Here is an 18543-nt window from a genome sequence, read left to right as displayed (position 1 = left end):
GAGCCTCTCCTCTTCTTGAGGGCAGGCCAGGCCTGAGTCTGCAGCAAACGAGGAGAGGAGAGCAGGGCTAACGGTGTTGGTTCCCGCTTCCCGCTCTTACAAGTGAGGTGTGCGGACCCCGTGGTGACGATGCCAGCAGCAGCTGTTCCAGTGACCTAATCCCTATACAAACCTGCAGATGACATCCTCTTACAGATTTTTGCAGGTGAGGAAGGAGGCGCCCACAGAGTCAGGTCAGTGGTGGAGCTGGGATTTGAACTCGGCTCTCAGTGCCCCTGCCCCTCAGGAGCTGCGCCTGCTGCGCTTGGCGGAGATGTGATAAAGGGAGATGGGGTTAGAGGTTTTTAAAAAATACTCCAGATCTTTATTGACAAAGGTAATAGCAACGTTTAGTAAGAACTTAATTTTTTAAGTTTCCAGACACTTGTTAGTTTTCATGTAATAGCGTTTTCAGGAGGTAGGATATAATGACCAGACCCTGAAGGCCCCGCTGCTTGCAGCCCAGGGGCGTGCTGGAGCCAGCTCCTAAATTTCCAGGAATCCTCTGGGTCCGTCCTTGGCTGAGCACATCCATTATTTAAACATTAATTACGCGCTTACAGATGAATTGCGTTGACAAGGAAGGTAGCACAGTCACGTGCCTACCTACCTCTCCGTCTACACTTCACTGTCCCCAGCCCTTGGAGGTGACCTTTGTGTGTCGTGTCTGCGTGTGGAGATGTCATGCAGAGGCTTTCTGAAACCCCGGTTCACTGACCTCGCTTCGGTATCGTGAGGTGGGCCGGAGGGAGTACTGACTCACACCAGGGGAGTCGGCCGGCGTCCGCAGGAGGGGTCCCGCCGCCCTAGCGCGTGCTTCATAACCTCGCTCCACCGGAGCTTTGGGGGTGTTGCTGCCCACTTGGTATTAAAACCAGAGCTGTGGATCGCAGCAGATAGGGTGGTGGCTGGGTTCTTTCCCCCCGACCCTAATTCGGGTCGCAGACTCTCAGAGTTGGGAGAGACCTTGGCTGCCACTGTGTCCAGGCCTTGCACAGGGGCCAGCCTGGGCCGGGGTGCCGAGTGGCCGTCGCGGGGCTCGGGGCGGGCTCGTTCCCCCCACCCGTGCCCTGGGCACGCTTGCTTAGTGCATGCAGCATCTGTTTTGAAGAGTGTGGGATGGGTGGGTGGCGGGGAGGGGCTGGTGCTCCAGTCTGCAGTGGGCTGTGCTCCTGGGAGCTGCGGGAAGAAGGACCCCCGCAGCCAGGCCCCAGCAGAGCAGGAGGGGCGCCCACGGGTTTCCCAGAGCCTCAGTGCCTGCGTGCACCTGGCCGAGGGCATCCAGCTGGGCCCTGGAGGCTCCTCCTCGTTCCAGCATAGGACCAGTGCTCCCACCGAGGTGCTGGGCAGCCCCCCGGGTGGGGCTGGCGGTCTACTCCCTAGAAACTAAGCCCAGCCTCAGGGCCAACATGAGGGGCTGGAGCATGTTTATTTTACCGGAAGAAAGGCCGTTGGGAACCTTCCGGAATTTGACTAATGGTGCCTTTGGTAAGTGCGAATCGTGCTATTTCCAGACTACTGCCTCTGCATCCGAAATGGCTCATTCGGCACCAGAGTCCACCCGCAGGGAGCACCTAATGCACACACCGAACGAACCCTGCGTCACGTGGCTCCCCCCCGCGGCACTGATGTCGCTGCTGTCCCCGACGTCACTGGGACTGGCCCCCGCGTGGCCCAGGTTCTGGGGTCTGCACCTTCAGGCACCCATCCCTGCTCTTTGATGCTGTGATGAGGGACATCTGTGTTCAGTTCTGGGCTCCCAGGTCCAGCCCGGGGCGAGTGCCTGGGCTCTGGGAAGGGGCTTGGGCTGCACAGGATCCCCCGCGGACACCCACGGGGTCCGGCCAGTTGCACTCGGAACACCAGGGGTTGCTGTTCCAAGGGGGAGGCCCAAGAACAGGCATCTGAGCTGCTTCTTCTTAATCCTTCTTCCTACCTTCCTGGGATTCTGGAAGGCTCCTTCAGCTCTGTGGCCCTCCCTCCAGCTGGACGAGGCGTTGCCCCGCTGCCCAGTGCAGACCCTCTCTGCTCGGGGCGGGGGTGGGGGGGCTTGCCTCGGGACCATGCCTGTGTCTGGGCCCCGGGGCCTCGGCCGGACCGGTGCTTTTTCATGGCTGTGGCCCTCAAGGGGGCTGCTTAGTGCCATGTTCCCCGCTGGGTTGGTTACGTTCATCCCGGGTTACTGCAGGCTGCCAAGCGTTCCCACAGAGAGCGGGTTCTCATGGCTTTAATGTTATCATGAAGGTTTTGTCTGAGAATACAAGCATATCTTGATGGGGAAGGCTTTGTCTATTGAGAGAAAGAATGTAGTTCCTATTCCTATTTCAGATCTTTTGTTAAAGATTTATAGGCAGCTTTCCCAGTCCCCTGGCCCCCTCCCCCCAGAAGGACCAGTTTATCAAAAAAGCCGCTGGCTGTGCTGAATGGGAGGCCGCGCGTGACTGAGCGTGGCCGCTGTCGCCCGTGACCTCACACAGCCCTCAGCGAGCGGTGACACCCTCGGCGTTTCCTGTGAACGGGGAGCCTTTCTGGTCCCACCATTGTTGTTCATTTTTGCCGGGAAGAAAACAAAAATTATTTACTACGCACCGGTGCTGCGTGTGTTTAGAGCCTTGCTGGGAAATGCCGTGTCCGGGGCATCCCAGCGTCAGCCACGCCAGGGACGGATGGGGTCGGGGCTATGTTCTCAGGGCTCGCTCGCTCCTCCGGGGCTGCTCTGGGGACGTGATGGGACGTGTTTGTCTTCCTTGCCCAGCGCGGGGTGACCCCGGCTGTCCCCACACCCCAAGCACTCAGCTCCTGGTGGGTTCGCACTCCCTCTGCAGCCCAGGGGGACGTTTAGGAGAGCTGGGGACAAGGCGGAGGAGAACAGAGGCCGCTGTCGGTCCAGTCGGGCCTCCTGGGCGCTCCTGCCTCCTTGGCCTGACCAGCTGCTCCTGGTCTTGCAGCCTCTGCCCGGTTGCCCCTCCACGGAGGCCTTCCCTGGGTGTGGGGTGTCCCGTGCTGAGCAGGAAGGAGGACGGGGTGCGAGTGGAAGGGCCCGGCAGCGTCTCACGCAGCAAGCACGTGGTTCTGGCGCCCATGCTCACCGGGGCTCTGTGCCAGGAGCTGGCATTTGTGCCAACGCCCTCTACCCTCCTGGGGCCTCCGGCCAAGTCTAATAAACCAGGCCCAGCTGGGTTGGCAGGTAGGTGGCCTGGTGACCTCCGAGGGCAGTTTCAGGGTGGGGGCGGGGGCCCTGGGGGAAACCAGGCTGCAGTAGGTGGAGGGTTCGGGAGATGAGGAAGGAGTCGTTTGAACAGGGTCGGGTGGGGGGCGACGATGGCACCCTAACCGGAGGAAGGCACAGCCCAGCCGCCTCGGCGGCTGTCGGAAGGACAGGCTGGAGCTGGTGGGGGCGGAGGGCAAAGCTGAAGGGGCAGGTGGGTTGAGGGTCTGACTCCCTGCCAGCCCCGAGCCATGTCGCTCGGTCTCTCAGTGTCGGTGCGCTGGTGAAGGTGGCCGAGGCTCCGGGGAGCCTCCAAAGCAGGTAATCCATACGTACCTGCAGTCCCTCCAGCTCCCTCTTGAGGCGGCCAGCGCTCTGGGTGGTGAGAAGCCTGGTGATGGTGGTGTTTCTGGGCGAGCAGGACACAGGTTTGGGGTGAATTGCTAACCAGCACCCAGCTTGACAACTTTCCTAATGAGTTCCTAAGAGTCACTTTAAATTGCGTGCCCGTTTTAATCTCAGTTATGCGCGTGTTTTCAGAGAAGGTTGACGGAAATTACCAGTTTACATCTGTGAAGCTCGTACCTCATCCTCGTACTGTCACACGGGTCAGAGGTCACGTCACCTCTGCGTCTGAGGGGATGTGGCCACAGAGCACAGGCTCCCCCGACAGCCCTGCCCCGAAAGGCCACCTTCATCAAACTTAGCACAGGGCACAGCTCGGTGCAAAGGAGCCTTTTGGGGGGAGCGGGCGGGCACTCCAGCCCGAGCAGAGTCATATGGAATGGAGTCTGACTCTGGTGACGCGCACTTGAACTTCAGAAAGTCTGCGTGCGGGGTGAGCCGCGCTCTTAACCCGGGCAGGGCAGTGTCCTCAGCGCAGCAGCTCCTTGAGCAAAGTACACACACGACAGCCGCAGGCACAGGGGCCCCGGGAATGTAAATGCCGCTGCCCGAGGGGACCTGGCGGTGGGTCAGCCTGTCGGGTGCTGAAGCCTGAGCTGCCACGTGAGGGCTCCTTGGGGCTCCTGTCGCGGTCCCAGGGCAGTGCAGACTGCTCACGCCGTGCTCCCTCCCAGGGAGGGGCGAGAAGCCCGGGTTTCCAGGGGGCGCCTTCGGTGAAGATGGCTTTCTCTGTCACCTTGCATGGCCAGCCTCTCCACGCGCGTCCATGTCGTAGCGTGTACTTGGGAAGAGCACAGGCTTTCCATCGGCCAGACCCTGTGTGTCCCACATTTGCCGGCCCGGTCAGTCAGGGGTGGGCGGTGGGCACTTAGCAGCCAAGGGCGAGCCGGGGCCGGGGCATGTCTCCCAGGCACTCCCTGTGTCCTCCGTGGTCAGTCTTCAGTTGCTCCCGTCTGACGCAGAGCCTTGCAGCTCACAGACGTTCACAGAATGTTTGTGTAGGCCAGAGAGAGAGAGTGTGGACAAGCAGTTCTCTCGTGACCAGGCCCTGTAGCCCCTCTCAGCACATGGTCACCACTGTGGTAATGAGCCCATGGCCAGCAGCAGGCACTTGGCCACTGTCTGTGTCCTTCCAGCTAAGAGGCCGAATCTTCAAGGAACAGTTTTATCCGTGCAGTTTCCCCTCTAGTGCCTGTCAGCACTAGAGAGCATCCAGAGTGGGAGAAGGCCGGGCACCCGGTGAGCTTCTCATTGTGTTTTATGGCTTTTTCCCTGAAGATTGGCCTCACGTGATGCCGCCCAGAGGGGCTAAAACACAGCTGGGTACCCGAACCCAAGGGCAGAGTGAGAGCTGGGGAACCCCTAATCCCATGTGTCATCTCTGCTCGTATCTCTTGGCAATTCCTGAAATGGGACAGATTTTAGCTAAAGGTAAAAAAGCAGGGAGACAGTTTTGAGTTCGAGTCCAGCCAAGTTAATTGTTTGTTAAAACAAAAGTATCAACGGTGGTAAAACCCGAGAGGGACTGGGTAGGATGAGTGCGTCTCCTAAAGTTGTCTTCTCTACTTCTTGTTACGTATTAGTGTTGATCTCATTTAAAACAGACGCTCTTATGTGCTGGATTTGTGAACAGTACGACTGTATCTCATCCCACCAATGTCAGGACAAAATTACTTTTTTATACTCACTTCTTTTTCAAAACAGAGATCCTGAATATAAGAATAACAGTCCAGCATTTTGTCAGTGTTTTTCAAAATGGATCTATTTTAAGATCACGTTATTCCTAAGAGTGATGGGTAATCTGGATAGATACTTTTTTCTTGTATTTTCTCCTAGGAAAACTTTTAAAAGGCAAAAGCTTAACCAATAAGAGTATCAAATCAAATGTCAAGAAAGTATTTCCAGTGTTAGGACAATAAACGCCTGTGCCTCAAGTTAAGCTGCGAAAATTTGTTATTAATTTCTTGGGTTTTTAAGCTCTGAAATACATATCAAGTTAAACTTAGTCATGGCTGTTCTAAGACGTACTTAAGGAGAGAAGGAATCTTTATGTTCATTTTTTGTATGTGTTTTATACCTGAGTATCTGTGCAGAAACGCTTTTACCAGAATTATTCATCAAAGTCCAGTTATTGACCTTTGTGTGGGGGGGAAATACATCATTGTTCATCAGAGGAATGTAACAGAATATAGTCTCTGCCACACATCGTTTTACAATGTCTACGCTACAACTCAATACTATTAGGCATTTGGGGAGAAAAGAAAACGGAAAACATGACCTTCACTCCAGAGAAAAGGCCACAAGGCACCTGACCCCAATATGATGACTTGTGTTGGAATCATCAGACACGTTCTGACTCTGCTTGGGGACATAAAGGAAAACAGGCTCCAGGTGGAGAGTAGAAGATCTCAACAGAGAAATAGAAGCTATTTTAAAAAAGAACCAAATGGAAATTCTGGAATTGAAAAATGCAGTATCTGAAATAAAAATTAACCTTAGGGATGAGAGAAGATTTCAGTGCACTAAGAAATCGGTCTGCAGAAATGACTTCACGTGAAGAACAGAGAGAACAAAGGTTGAAGAAAGAAATGAGCAGAGCTTCAGGAAGCAGTGGGACAGTGTCTGACATACGTGTAATTGGAGCCCCGGAAGAGAGGAAAGAGAATGGGGCATCAAAATGTGAAGTAAGAAATAACTGAAAACCTCCTTAAGTTTGGTGGAAGCTTAAATCTACAGCTTCGTGAAGCAGGATGAATGTAAAGAGAGCCTCACTTAGGCTCACCATAGTCAAACTGCTGAAAAGCAGCAACAGAGGGAAAATCTCGAGGGCACCAGAGGAAGAAAAGACGTGTATGTAGTCATGTGGGCTGTCACAGCCTCCTCAGAAGACAGTGGAACCGTGTCTTCAAGTTCTGGCGGGGAGAGGAGTTGACCCAGAGTTCTGTATCCAGCAAAAATATCCATTAGGAACAAAAAGTGAGATAAAGAGAAGCTAGGTAAATTCTAAGAGCATTTGTCATCAGCAGACTGTGTAGGAAATGCTGAAGAAGCCAAAAACAGCTCTTCAGGCTGAAGAGAAGTGACAGCACACGAACACTGGGACCTCAAGGAGGAAGAAGGAAGGGTACGGAAATGGTAAGACGGGCGGTAAAGAGAAAAGACCAGCTTCCTATTAATTCTTCTAAAATGAATGACTGTTTCAGGTAAAACTCACAGCACGGCGTGGGGTTTATCGTGTCTGCACGTGAAACGTATGTTCCAGCTTCACCATAATGGGGCTTGGGGTAAACGGGCACAGACAGTCACTAATTTCTTACGTGATGTGAACGATATCCACTAATAGACTGAAAGTTGACATGTAAGGCGGTCTCTAGAGCAGCCACTACAAAATAATGCTAAAAAGCCAATGTGGAAGCAAATGGAAGGTGGAGAAATACTCAGGTAACCAAAAGAAGGCAGGGAACAAGAGGAACAGAGACCCCAGGAGGGGGCAGACAGGAAGCAAGTAGCAAAACGGCAGCCCTGACATCACCCACGTGAGCAGTTACTCGAAACGTAAGTGACGAAACACGCCAGCGAGGAGACACACCAGAGTGGATGGAACAACAAGACCCGCCCATCTTCTTGTAAAACACCGTGACTGACGCAGAGGGGTTGAGGTGAAAAGGTGGGAACAGGCAGCCTGAGTCGGCTGGGGGGAGTATTAACCCCAGATAAAGGGGGCTTCAGATACAGACGAAGCACTGCCGGGGGTACAGAGGGCAGCTCACAGGACGGAAGGGTGAGCTCAGGAGTGAGGTGCCTGTGCTCCTGAGGAACAGAGGCTAAGACACGGGCGAGGCAAGGACAGGCAGAATCCAACAGTCATTCGCGGTCATTGTTGGGAAATTTCACACCCCTCTTTCCGCAGTAATAGGGCCGACTGAGCACACCTCAGGAGACGGACAAACCCTGGACAACACACAACCGCGCTGCCTCTAGAGCAGGGGTTGGCAGGCGGTTCCTGTTGGGGCCAGAGTGAGTGTTCCTGGCGCCCTGGCCGCGTGTCTGTAGCAGCTCCAAGCTCTGCCGTGGAGCTCAAAGCAGCCGTTCATCAGTGGACAAGTGTGGCCTCATTCCAATAAAACTTTATTTACAGCACTTTTTACATGTCAGGAAATGTGCTTACTTCGATCTTTTTCGACCATTAAAAAACGTAGCAACCTTCTTAACAGAAGGGGGCCACAAAGTTGCTCGGTCGTGTTCCAGAGCATTGACCTTGAGAAGGAGACGGGTTGGAACGGACACCTTTCCTCTGAGCAGCGTCGGGATGACAGTGGGGCCCCGCTGGCCGCCCTGCCCAGCAGCCTCCCTCGGGCCACGCCGAGCTGAGGTGCCAGGAGGGATCCAGTGCTGACTCCTCCCGTGTCCCCGACATCCAGGCAGGTGCGAGGGGTGATGCTGCGGGTCCCGCACCTCCCGTCCCTTGTCCCCTGTGAGAGGCCCGGCCGGGGTCGCAGGGCCTTCTGCTCTGTAAAGAGCTCCACCTGCCATGGCCCGAGAGACACCCACCCCCTCTGCCCCCGCTGCCCGGCACCCCATCCGCTTCTCTCCCTCAGACTCAAGGGTGCTGCCCTCCCGACCCCTCAGTCCCTGAAGCGCCACGGGTCACCCTGAGATGCTTGTCGCCTGGTGAGTTTGCTAATGCCCGTCTCCCTGGGACTGGAAGCTGCCGAGGCCAGGAACCACCGCTGCCCCACTGCATAGCAAGCACAGCCGGTCCCAGGAGTGTTGTGTGCCCGGTCTCCCTGCTCCTGGACCAGTGTTGAGTGCGTTCAACAGCGGGAGCCGAGATGACTGATGCCAGGAGGCATGTGTGTGGTGGGCTGGCTGGGGATGGGGAAGGTGGCCTGGGGCAGATGGTAGGCCTGGCAGGTGAGGGCACCGGGGGATGGGGTGGCCAACCACAGCTGAAGATCAGACCCGGGTTGGGGGCTGGCCAGCAGCAGTGCGCAGGGTCAGAGGTCGGTGGTTGGGGTCTTCAGGCTGACCCCGCTGCAGGTGCACCTCAGGTTTGGTTCAGTTCAACTGTTGTTGATACCTCTGTGGGTCTCCACCCTCAGAGATGCCCGTCTCTTGGGATCGCATACAGGTGGTTCAGCGGCTGTGGAATTACAGCAGTGGTGGTGAGCCCTGGTGAGTGGGAGCCTCCCCCCTCAGAGTTCTAAGAGGTACCAGGTAGGGAGGTGAGAGTCAGCAGGTGCAGAAGTCCAGAACACTTCCTTGTGCCTGAAGCAGGAGGGCCAGGCCCCCAGGGGAGACAGCAGGCACGGCAGGGAGTCGACGTGTGTGTACACACGTGCCTGCGTGTGCACAAGTGCATGCGTGCTGCAGCTCTGCACGGAGCCCCGTCACCAAGCTAGTCACCGTTCATTAGTAAAGTTGTGACATTTGAAAAGCCAAACAATAGTTAAGAGTCTGTCCATTGGGGTAAAAACGCTTTCCTTTCTCTCTGAAACCGACCACCCCGCACCCGCTGAATGGTTTTGTGAGGGAGCCGTTTCTGAGAAGCCTGACGCTTCGACACGGTGCGTTCTTGAGCGTAGGAAGTGTCGCCGCGGCCGCTGTGGCCGGTACCGCTGTCGCTTCCCCAGTGCCTGACTTCGACGGTGAACGCCGAGGACCCGGGCCTACCATGCAAACCACCGCTTGCCAGCGGAGCACACTCGGCAAGCTTCTCATTTCCTGAAACACCCGTGCGTTCTGCTGACTTGACTCGGGAACAGAATTGGCCCTTGCTAAGGTTCTGTGTGGTGTGAAGGTCGAGGCTGACACCTTGAATTCTAGGCTGAATGCGTAAATATTTTCATGGGCACGTTCGCAACGATTTTGAAAGGTGCTTCCCTCCTCCTTTGAAAACGATTTCCTCCTCCTACACAGTTTATTTTTCTTAGTAGTTCAGCACAGTAGTCCATTTCTCAGGGCCTTTGGTGGCGTAAGACATTAGCTAACAGTCGCTGGGGTGCCAAGGCACGCTTTTGTTTTTTATGTAAACTCTTCATTGAAGTATGACACACCGAGAAGGCGCACGATCCAAGTCTCCAGCTGGGCGAGTTGTCACCAGGGACCCCCATCCAGATCAAGATCAGAACATACCAGGCCGAAGCCCCTGCCCCTCCCACGGGCGACCAACACCCTGGCTTCTGCCAGCAGACACTCCTTTGGCCCCGTTGGACATCATGTAAATGGAACCCACAGTGTGTGCCCTTGTGCACCCAGCATGTGCGGGATTCTGCCGTGTTGTCCTGCGTATGAATGAGACAGACTCAGTTTCTCATTGTTCCAGTGGCGATGGGCGTTGGGTTTGTGTTATAGGGAGGAAGCATGTAGAGTGGGGTGGGGGGTACATAGACTTCGAAATCAGGCAGCCCTGGGTTTAAGTCCTAGGCTCCTACTTTTTCGCCCTGTGACCCGGGGCAGATTGCCTACCTAAACCTCTCTGATCTTCAGATTTCCCGTCTGTGAAATGGATACAGTAATCCCTGCCTCCCTGGGCAGTTAGGAGGATTAAGCGCCCGACACAACCCCCTGGTTCCAGCTGGACACACACTGAGGCCTCCCCTCTTGCCGCCCCTCAGTAGCCGCTCAGAAGCCCACTGCTGGGGTCATTTAGTGCGTCAGTGGCTGCAAGAACCCTCTGCAAGACCCTTGTGATTTAGATTTCAGCTGTGAGGCCCAGGATCCCGGAAGCGGAGCGTCAGTACCCCGCCCGCCTTGTGGGCTGACGGGCTCAGTGCCTGGTCCCCGAGGGTGGCGTTGAGCAGCCCCTGAGACCCCAGGCCCTGGTCAGTGCCAGAGGAATGAGAGGGTCTTGCCCTCGTGCCGCTGCCCCTGCAGGTGCCTCTCCACGTGTGCATGGCGGCCCGCTGGGTCCTGTGTCCTGCACCGTACGCTTTGTGCCCGCCTGCCGAGTGCGCCCTGGGCGGGTTCCAGGACACGGGCTCTTCGGCCCAGGTCTGGCCTCGGGCCACCTGATGCTTCGCCATCGGGCTTTGGCTGATTTCAGACACCGGGCCTGGCAGGTGGGGATGTCTGCCTGGGGGCTCTCTAGCTGGCAGGCGTGTGTGCGCGCGGCCCGAGCTGCCTGGGGCAGGCGGTCTGCAGCGTGCCCGCCCGCGTGTGTAACGGCCCGCGTGTCTGTTGCAGGCCTTCCGGAGCAGTACTACAGCCTCACCTGGTTCCTGAGCCCCATCCTTGGCCTCGTCTTCACCCCCCTCATCGGCTCCGCGAGTGACCGGTGCACCCTAAGCTGGGGCCGCCGGCGGCCTTTCATCCTCGTGCTCTGCGTGGGCGTGCTCTTTGGAGTGGCACTTTTCCTTAACGGCTCTGCCATCGGTGAGTGTCCTGCAGAGCCCTGCCTGGGACTCGATAAGATGCGCAGGTTTAAAGAATTTAGACCGGCTGGTCCTGGACTGGGCAGCTGTGCAGAGCCCTGGGCGCCCGGGCGGTGGCCAGGCCACGGGCCCCACGTGGGAACGCCGTGGGAACCTGTTCTCAGGGAGCGTTTCCTGTTGTGATCCGTTTGTTTTTCATGCGTATCTGACACCACGTCCTGTTTCCAGCATTATTTCAGAAATTATCTTTTCTCTTTTTTTTCCTCCTTTTCCTAGGCTTGGTGTTGAAAGTGTGCAGACCTAGCGCGACACTTTCTCGTTTGTGTCTTTCGTGTCCTCGTGGTTGGCTTTGCCTCTTTTTGTTGTTGTTTTGTTTTCAATTAAAACAACCACGTGTGGGAAAATAGCTTTTGCTTGAGAGCAACCGCCCGCACTGGTGAAAAACAAAACCCTGTTTTCTGGCAACGACTTTGTAAGTCGAAGGCTTAATCTGTGTCCTGACATAGGCGAGCCTGCCCCGAGTCTGCGTCAGTTCAGGCGGGGGTCACTGATGCTAGGGGGCTCAGGAATTGGGGAGGGCGGCGCAGAAAGAAAACTTTGCTCAGAGGCTGCGTGAGGCCGCCTGGGGCGAGCTCAGTGCCAGCTTGGTGGGGGCGGCAGAGGAAGGCCTCCCTGACCTGAGCGCCCACCCACCTCCCCTCCATCCAGATGCCCCCGGATCAAGAGTCCGGGGGTGCCGCCCTCCTGGCACCTGCGGGCATAGTACTTAGAGGGCATGTTGCGGCTTTCTCGAGGACCTGTGTGTGCAGGTGGACCCGGCCCACTGTGGCCCAAACGCAGCGGCTCGGAGCTCCGGCCCGGTGCCCTCTGTCTTGCTGCACCTGTGTTGCTCCCGGGCATTGCCGGGTCCAGGTAGCCAGCAGGCCCCCTGCCCTCAAGCAGGGAGGGTGTGTCTGAGGCCCGCCTCATCTGCAGAGCTCAGGGGCTGGTCCTGGGTTCCAGACCATGAGCCCAGTGCCCCTCATCACTTCTGTGCACAGAGTGCCCCTCGGTCCCACGGCGGTGAATCCAGTAAAACCAGCTTTAGCTCAGCTGTCAGGGGAGCAGGTTGCTCTCTGGGTTCAGGGCCAGACTCACCTGAGGCAGGTGCGTGATTACAGCTCACAGCCTCCTTCCCAGAGCCCGGAAAGACAAAACTCTCCTTCCGTAAGGAGAGGCTGTGCCGAGAAGCACGTGCCCTTCGGGCTGGGGCGGGAGGCCGCTGTCGCCCCGGGAGGTCACTGCCTGCCACTGGGCTGAGATCGGCTGCTCTTTTGTGCCCTGCCAGGTCTGTCCCTCGGCGATGTCCCCCCCCGGCAGCCCATTGGCATCGTCCTCACAGTGCTGGGGGTGGTGGTCCTGGATTTCAGCGCTGACGCCACCGAGGGGCCCATCCGCGCCTACCTGCTGGACGTGGCGGACAGTGACGAGCAGGACATGGCCCTCAACATCCATGCCTTCTCTGCCGGTGAGCACGCCGTGCCCCGCCCATCCCCAGGCCCTGGCCCCGCATTCGCCGCACCCCGGTCCTCCATGCCTTCTCTGCCGGTGAGCGCGCCCTGCCCCGCCCATCCCCAGGCCCCGGCCCCCCGTTCACCGCGCCCCGGTCCTTACCCGGCTCGTCTGAGGTCGGCAGGGCTGGCGGAGGCTGCTCCCATGGCCTCTGCCTGAGGCTTTTTTGTCTCAGACACCGGTGAGCGAGGCAGTGAGCTGGGATCCTGGCAGGGCCAAGTGACTGTGGTCTGGGGCGGGGGACATGCTAGCCAGGCGGCCCCCGTCCAGGGCCCTGTGCTGGCCGCCCCCTGCAGTCGGGCAGCTTTCCCGTCCGATGGGAATGTGGGAATGTGAGCTCAGGGGATGGCAGGGAGCACGGAGAGCATTCGCCAGGCGGGCAGCCGCCTGTTTCTGTCCCAATTCATGAAGCAGGAACCTGTCAGGTCAGGATTCCGAACCCGGGCTCAGGTGTCATTCCTCATGTCCTTGTTCCTCCCGTTTTCTCTGAGTGGCGGCCCTGGACCCCTGTGTGTGTTTGTGTGTGTGTGTGTGTGTGTGTGTGTGTGTGTGTGTGTGTGTACCTGTGTGTGTACCCGTGTGTGTGCGTGTGTACCCGTGTGTGTGCGCGCGTGTGTGTATGTGTGCGTGTGTACCCGTGTGTGTGTGTACCTGTGTGTCTGTGTGCGTGTGTGTATGCGTGTCTGTGTGTGTGTGTTGGGGGTGTTGAACTCCCGTCTGGGTTCCCCCCCGGCTCGGCTCGCCGCTCACTGCCACCCCTCCCCATCCCTCAGGCCTTGGCGGGGCCATCGGCTACGTGCTGGGGGGGCTGGACTGGACCCAGACCTTCTTGGGCTCCTGGTTCCGGACGCAGAACGAGGTGCTCTTCTTCTTCGCGGCCATTGTGTTCTCGGTGTCTGTGGCCCTGCACCTGTTCAGCATCGACGAGGAGCACTATGGCCCCCAGCAGGAGCGCAGCGTGGACGCGGCCGAGGCCCCGGTCCCCGGCCCCCGTGCCGGCACCCTGGACGGCGGCGCCCTGTTCCCGGACGAGGTGCAGTCGGCACACGAGCTGGCCCTGGACTACCTGGACGCGGGCATCGTGCGCAGCAAGAGCGACTCGGTGCTGCACGTGCCGGACGCCGCGCTGGGCCTGGAGCCCGAGCTGCTCTTCTTGCATGACATCGAGCCCTCCATCTTCCACGACGCCTCCTACCCTGGCACTCCCTGCAGCACCAGCCAGGAGCTCGCCCGGGCCCGGCCGCCCCGCCTGCCCCCGCTGCTCTGTGAACCCGCCGGGGAGGACGAGACCCTGCTGGAGAACCACCTGAGCACGACTGGGCTCCCCAACGGAGGCAGCTCCCCACCCCACGGCGGCCTCGGCGGCTGCAGCCGGACGGACGTGAAGCCCACGGCCACGGCGGGCTCCGGGCGTCGGCGTCGGCACGTGTTCCGCCGGCAGGCCTCCAGCACCTTCTCCTACTACGGCAAGACCGGGTCCCACCGCTACCGCTACCGGCGCGCCAACGCCGTGGTCCTGATCAAGCCCTCGCGCAGCATGAGCGACCTGTACGACCTGCAGAAGCGGCAGCGGCAGCGCTGCCGCCGCCGCAACCAGAGCGGGGCCACCACGTCCAGCGGGGACACAGAGAGCGAGGAGGGTGAGGGCGAGACCACTGTCCGGCTGCTCTGGCTGTCCATGCTGAAGATGCCCCAGGAGCTGGTGCGGCTCTGCCTCTGCCACCTGCTCACCTGGTTCTCCGTCATCGCCGAGGCCGTGTTCTACACCGACTTCATGGGCCAGGTCATCTTTGAGGGGGACCCCAAGGTGAGCGCCCGGGCACTTGGGAGGGGGGCGGAGCCTGGCTGTGGTGACTGCCTGGTTCCCTGGCGCCCAGCAGGCCACCCCCAAAGCTGCGGGGGTGCATGGTGGGCTGCCAGCCAGCGTGCGGCCCTGCCGACACGGTCGGGAGTCGGCACATGCGCCCGAGAGGGCATTCACACTGGGGTCCGCGGCGAGCAAACGGCAGGCTTCGGCAAGTGCCGGAGCGCCGAGGAGCCAGAGGCAGGAAGGCCCGCTCCCGCCGCGTACAGACGCCGCGCACAGAGGGTTAAAGCAGCGATGTGTTGGCTTGTGGCCGGGCCAGCTGGGCCTGGGTCCTAGTCCCCATGGCGTCAGCTGACTCGCACCTGTGCCCGTGTCGCCCAGAGTCGGGCTGGGAGGTCTGAGATGGTCCCAGCTCAGGCTCAGGCCTTCCCGCCCCACGTGGTCCTCACCGTCCTGTACTGTCTGAGCTGCTTCACGTGGCCTCTGGGCTCCAAGAGGGCAGAGGCAGGAGCTGCAAGTCGCATCTGCCGGACGCGGGGCAGGAGCGAGGCTGGGGGCGGGGGTGCAGACGATCTGCCACAGGTCCCGGCCTAGGCCGCGGCTGCTCCTGTCTCCGTGCGGTGCTACCACGGTGCTACACGGCTAGTCTGCAGTCGAGATGTAAATTTCCACGTAAATGACCTCCTTTGCCCAGAGGTACAGCACGCTGTCCCCACCCCCTGAACCCCAGTCTCGTTTCTGGAACAGGCTCCATCCAACTCGACTGCATGGCAGGCCTACAACGCAGGCGTGAAGATGGGCTGCTGGGGCTTGGTCATCTACGCGGCCACCGGTGCGACTTGCTCGGGTAAGCGGCCCCCAGTCAGGTGAGCCGTTTGTCTGGACGTGCTCCAGGACTGGAAAGACCGACGGGCATCCTGATCTGTGGATGGCGGGCCCTGACCAGACAGGGCCACCCCTCAGGGACAGCAGCGTAGAGATCCACTCGTCCTCACCTTGGGAATAAGCCACCTTAGCCTGATACTGGGAACCGGTGTCCTGAGACCCACCGGGGGCTGTCCTCTGGGCAGGCGCCTGCCCAGGCTCCTCGGGGAGGGGTCTGACCACGGCTCAGGGGGTGGCGGCACTGCAGGAGCTGTGCCCTCAGCCAGGGGGAGGTGAGGCAGGCATCCTGGGTCCTGCCTGAGCGCACACGGTATGTTTGGGCCCTGCCGGAGGTCAGGGTGGCTGGAGGAGACAAGCAGCCTTTCCCTGGGGTCAGCTGTGTCCTGGAGGATAGGGGGTGGGAGTGACAGGCTTCAGTCCCGGGAGCGACATGCTGGCACAGCTTGTGGAAACGAGGCAGAGCCGCAGTTAGGGGTCTCCTGGCTGAGGCTGGGCCGGGCCCCCTGCCTGTGCTCTTACCTGAGGATGACCAAGATAACAGCCAGGGGCAGCGGGCAGCCTTCATGACGGTCATAGTGCTGTTGATGCTTTAATAGAGGACTTCTCGGGAGAGTTGGGTCAGGAAGGGTGAGCAGGAGTCTGTCCTTCCAGACCCAGAGGGGGTGGGTGCTCGCGAGGAAAACCAGCAACGGCTCGGTCTTCGAGGCAGGACCAGGCACAGGGCCCAAGAGGGTGCCGAGTGGGCCTGGACTGGTGGAAGGATCGGGAAGGCCTGACCTTGCAGGGTAGGGAGGCCCCAGGGAGCTGCAGGACAGCACCAGGTCATGGGGTCTGGGGCCAAGAGCCCCGCCTTGCTTCTGCGGTGCGGAGCCCCCGGCAGCCGAGTGGGGCACGGTGAGCTGTGGCCCGTTAGGGAGCACCACGTGGTGGCCTGGCGGGCAAAGAAGAGGGGCGGCCGCCTGTTCCTGGGCCGGGCTGAGCGCAGCGGTAGAGGGAGGGTAGCGAGTGGGCGGCGCCTGCCAGTCACCGCGGTGGCCTGTCTCTCTGCAGCCCTGCTACAGAAGTACCTGGACAACTACGACCTGAGCATCAGGGTCATCTACGTGCTGGGGACGCTGGGCTTCTCCGTGGGCACAGCCGTGATGGCCATGTTCGCCAACGTCTACGTGGCCATGATCATGATCAGCACCATGGGCGTCGTCTCCATGAGCATCTCCTACTGCCCCTACGCCCTGCTCGGGCAGTACCACGACATTAAGGAGGTAGCTGGTGGGTGAGGTCCTGGGGCAGGGTCAGCAGCTGTGGGCGGCTCTGGGGTCCTCACCAGCCCTGCTGCATGGGACATTCCTGCTCACGTCTTCCCTCGCACTCGCACCCCCGGCCTGTGGCCTACCTGGGGTGGACTTCGTGTGTGTGATCTAAGGTAGATCAGAACTTTTTGGCTTCCTCACAAAGGATGGGGATGGCCTTGTGACCCAGTGTCCCCACCCGCACTGCCGTGCCGTGATCATCATAAGTCAGGGGTCTGTCTGGGGGGCGGTCTCTGTATCCTCTTCCGTGGGTCTGTCTGTCCTTAGACAGGTCATGCTTCACTGTCTTACGTAGTTTTATAATCGGACCCGAAACCTCGCAGTATAAGTTCTTCAGCTTGGTTCTTCAAGACTGTCTTGGGTATTCTTGACCATTGAAATGTTAGAATAAGCTTCCGGGATTTTTTTTTATTGGAAACACATTGATTACATATATCAATTAAGAGAGAGTTCGAAGTTTATAGTATTGAGCCTTTATGGTATTCCCCAAGTATGGTGTATTCTATTAATTGTTGTAGCATATTCATAGATTCTTCTGGGCTTTCTGCATACACAATCACATCATCCATGGATAATGAGCTTTATTTCTTGCTTTCCTATTCTTCTTAAAGACAATACTTACGTTTCTCATTTGTATTTCTTTTTAAATGAATTTATTTTGGGCTGCGTTGGGTCTTCATTGCTGCACGCAGGCCTTCTCTAGCTGCGGCGAGCGGGGGTTACTCTTTGTTGCAGTCCTTGGGCTTCTCACTGCTCTGGCTTCTCGTCGTGGAGCACGGGCTTTGGCGCACGGGCTTCAGTAGTTGCGGCACGCAGGCTCAGTAGTTGCGGCTCGCGGGCTCTAGAGCGCAGGCTCAGTAGTTGTGGCGCACGGGCTTAGTTGCACCGCGGCATGTGGGATCTTCCCGGACCAGGGCTCGAACCCGTGTCCTCTGCATTGGCGGGCGGATTCTTAACCACTGTGCCACCAGGGAAGCCCCTCCAGTTCTTTTTTTTCAAACATCTTTATTGGAGTATAATTGCTTTACTATGGTGTGTTAGTTTCTGCTGTATAACAAAGTGAGTCAGCTATACGTAGACTCCAGTTCTTAATAGGTTTAATTTATTTTCCTTACCTTATCGCAATGGCCAGCACCTCCAATACTGTATGTTCGATAGAAGTCGGGTGAGGACGGGGACAGGCAGGCTGAGGGGAAGGCAGGTTTTGTGTCCAGGCTTCTGAGCTAATGTTCAAACCCTGGGAAGGATGATCGATGGCTTGACCCCCCGGCCCTCACGCCTGTGTCCTCCTCTCTTGCAGTACGTTCACCACAGCCCCGGGAACTCCAAGCGTGGCTTTGGCATAGACTGTGCCATCCTCTCCTGCCAGGTCTATATCTCCCAGATCCTGGTGGCCTCCGCCCTGGGCAGCGTGGTCGATGCGGTCGGGACTGTGCGCGTCATCCCTATGGTGGCCTCTGTGGGCTCTTTCCTGGGCTTCCTGACGGCCACCTTCCTGGTCATCTACCCAGAGGGGTCTGAAGAGGCCAAGGAAGAGCAGAAGGGCCTGTCTTCTTCCCAGGCTCTGGGCGAAGGCGGGAGCAGCGGCATCGAGAAGCCCACGGTCCTGAAGCTGTCCCGGAAGGAGGGCCCGCAGCGGCTCGTGGAGACCAAGTCGATGGTCTGAGCCGCGCCCCGTGCACACACATTCCAGGGTGGGCAGGGAGGCGGGGAGGGGCGGGGGACACCGCCCCTGCAGGCTGGCTGCTGTGGCCTTAGCGGCAGCGCAAACCAGAGTGGGAGCTCGGTAGTTGTAGGGTAGCTTTGCGCCACTAGGCAAAAATACCACGTTAGTTACTTTTCCCACAATTAAAAAGAATCATTTGAAATCTTTTTTTTTTAATTGAAAAGGATCTTTTAATTTCAACTTTGTCTTTTACTCTGCAGGTATATTATTCTGCATGGTTTAAAAGTATAAACCAGATT

General features: G+C 58.4%; 1 protein-coding gene across 1 annotated transcript in view; it reads left to right on the top strand.

Moving 5' to 3' along the window:
• Window positions 1–18244, top strand: part of SLC45A4 (solute carrier family 45 member 4) — a 31248-nt gene extending 13004 nt beyond the window's left edge. The window contains exons 2-7 of the mRNA XM_065895588.1: window positions 10838–11026; window positions 12353–12532; window positions 13350–14383; window positions 15131–15230; window positions 16319–16530; window positions 17879–18244. Of these exons, the coding sequence (XP_065751660.1) occupies window positions 10838–11026; window positions 12353–12532; window positions 13350–14383; window positions 15131–15230; window positions 16319–16530; window positions 17879–18244 (2081 nt within the window). The remainder of the gene's footprint in view (window positions 1–10837; window positions 11027–12352; window positions 12533–13349; window positions 14384–15130; window positions 15231–16318; window positions 16531–17878) is intronic.
• Window positions 18245–18543: the final 299 nt, after the last annotated feature.

Source organism: Phocoena phocoena, chromosome 17 (genome assembly GCF_963924675.1).
Source record: "Phocoena phocoena chromosome 17, mPhoPho1.1, whole genome shotgun sequence".
In the NCBI taxonomy this organism is placed as follows: domain Eukaryota; kingdom Metazoa; phylum Chordata; class Mammalia; order Artiodactyla; family Phocoenidae; genus Phocoena; species Phocoena phocoena.
This window is presented reverse-complemented; position numbering and strand designations above follow the sequence as displayed.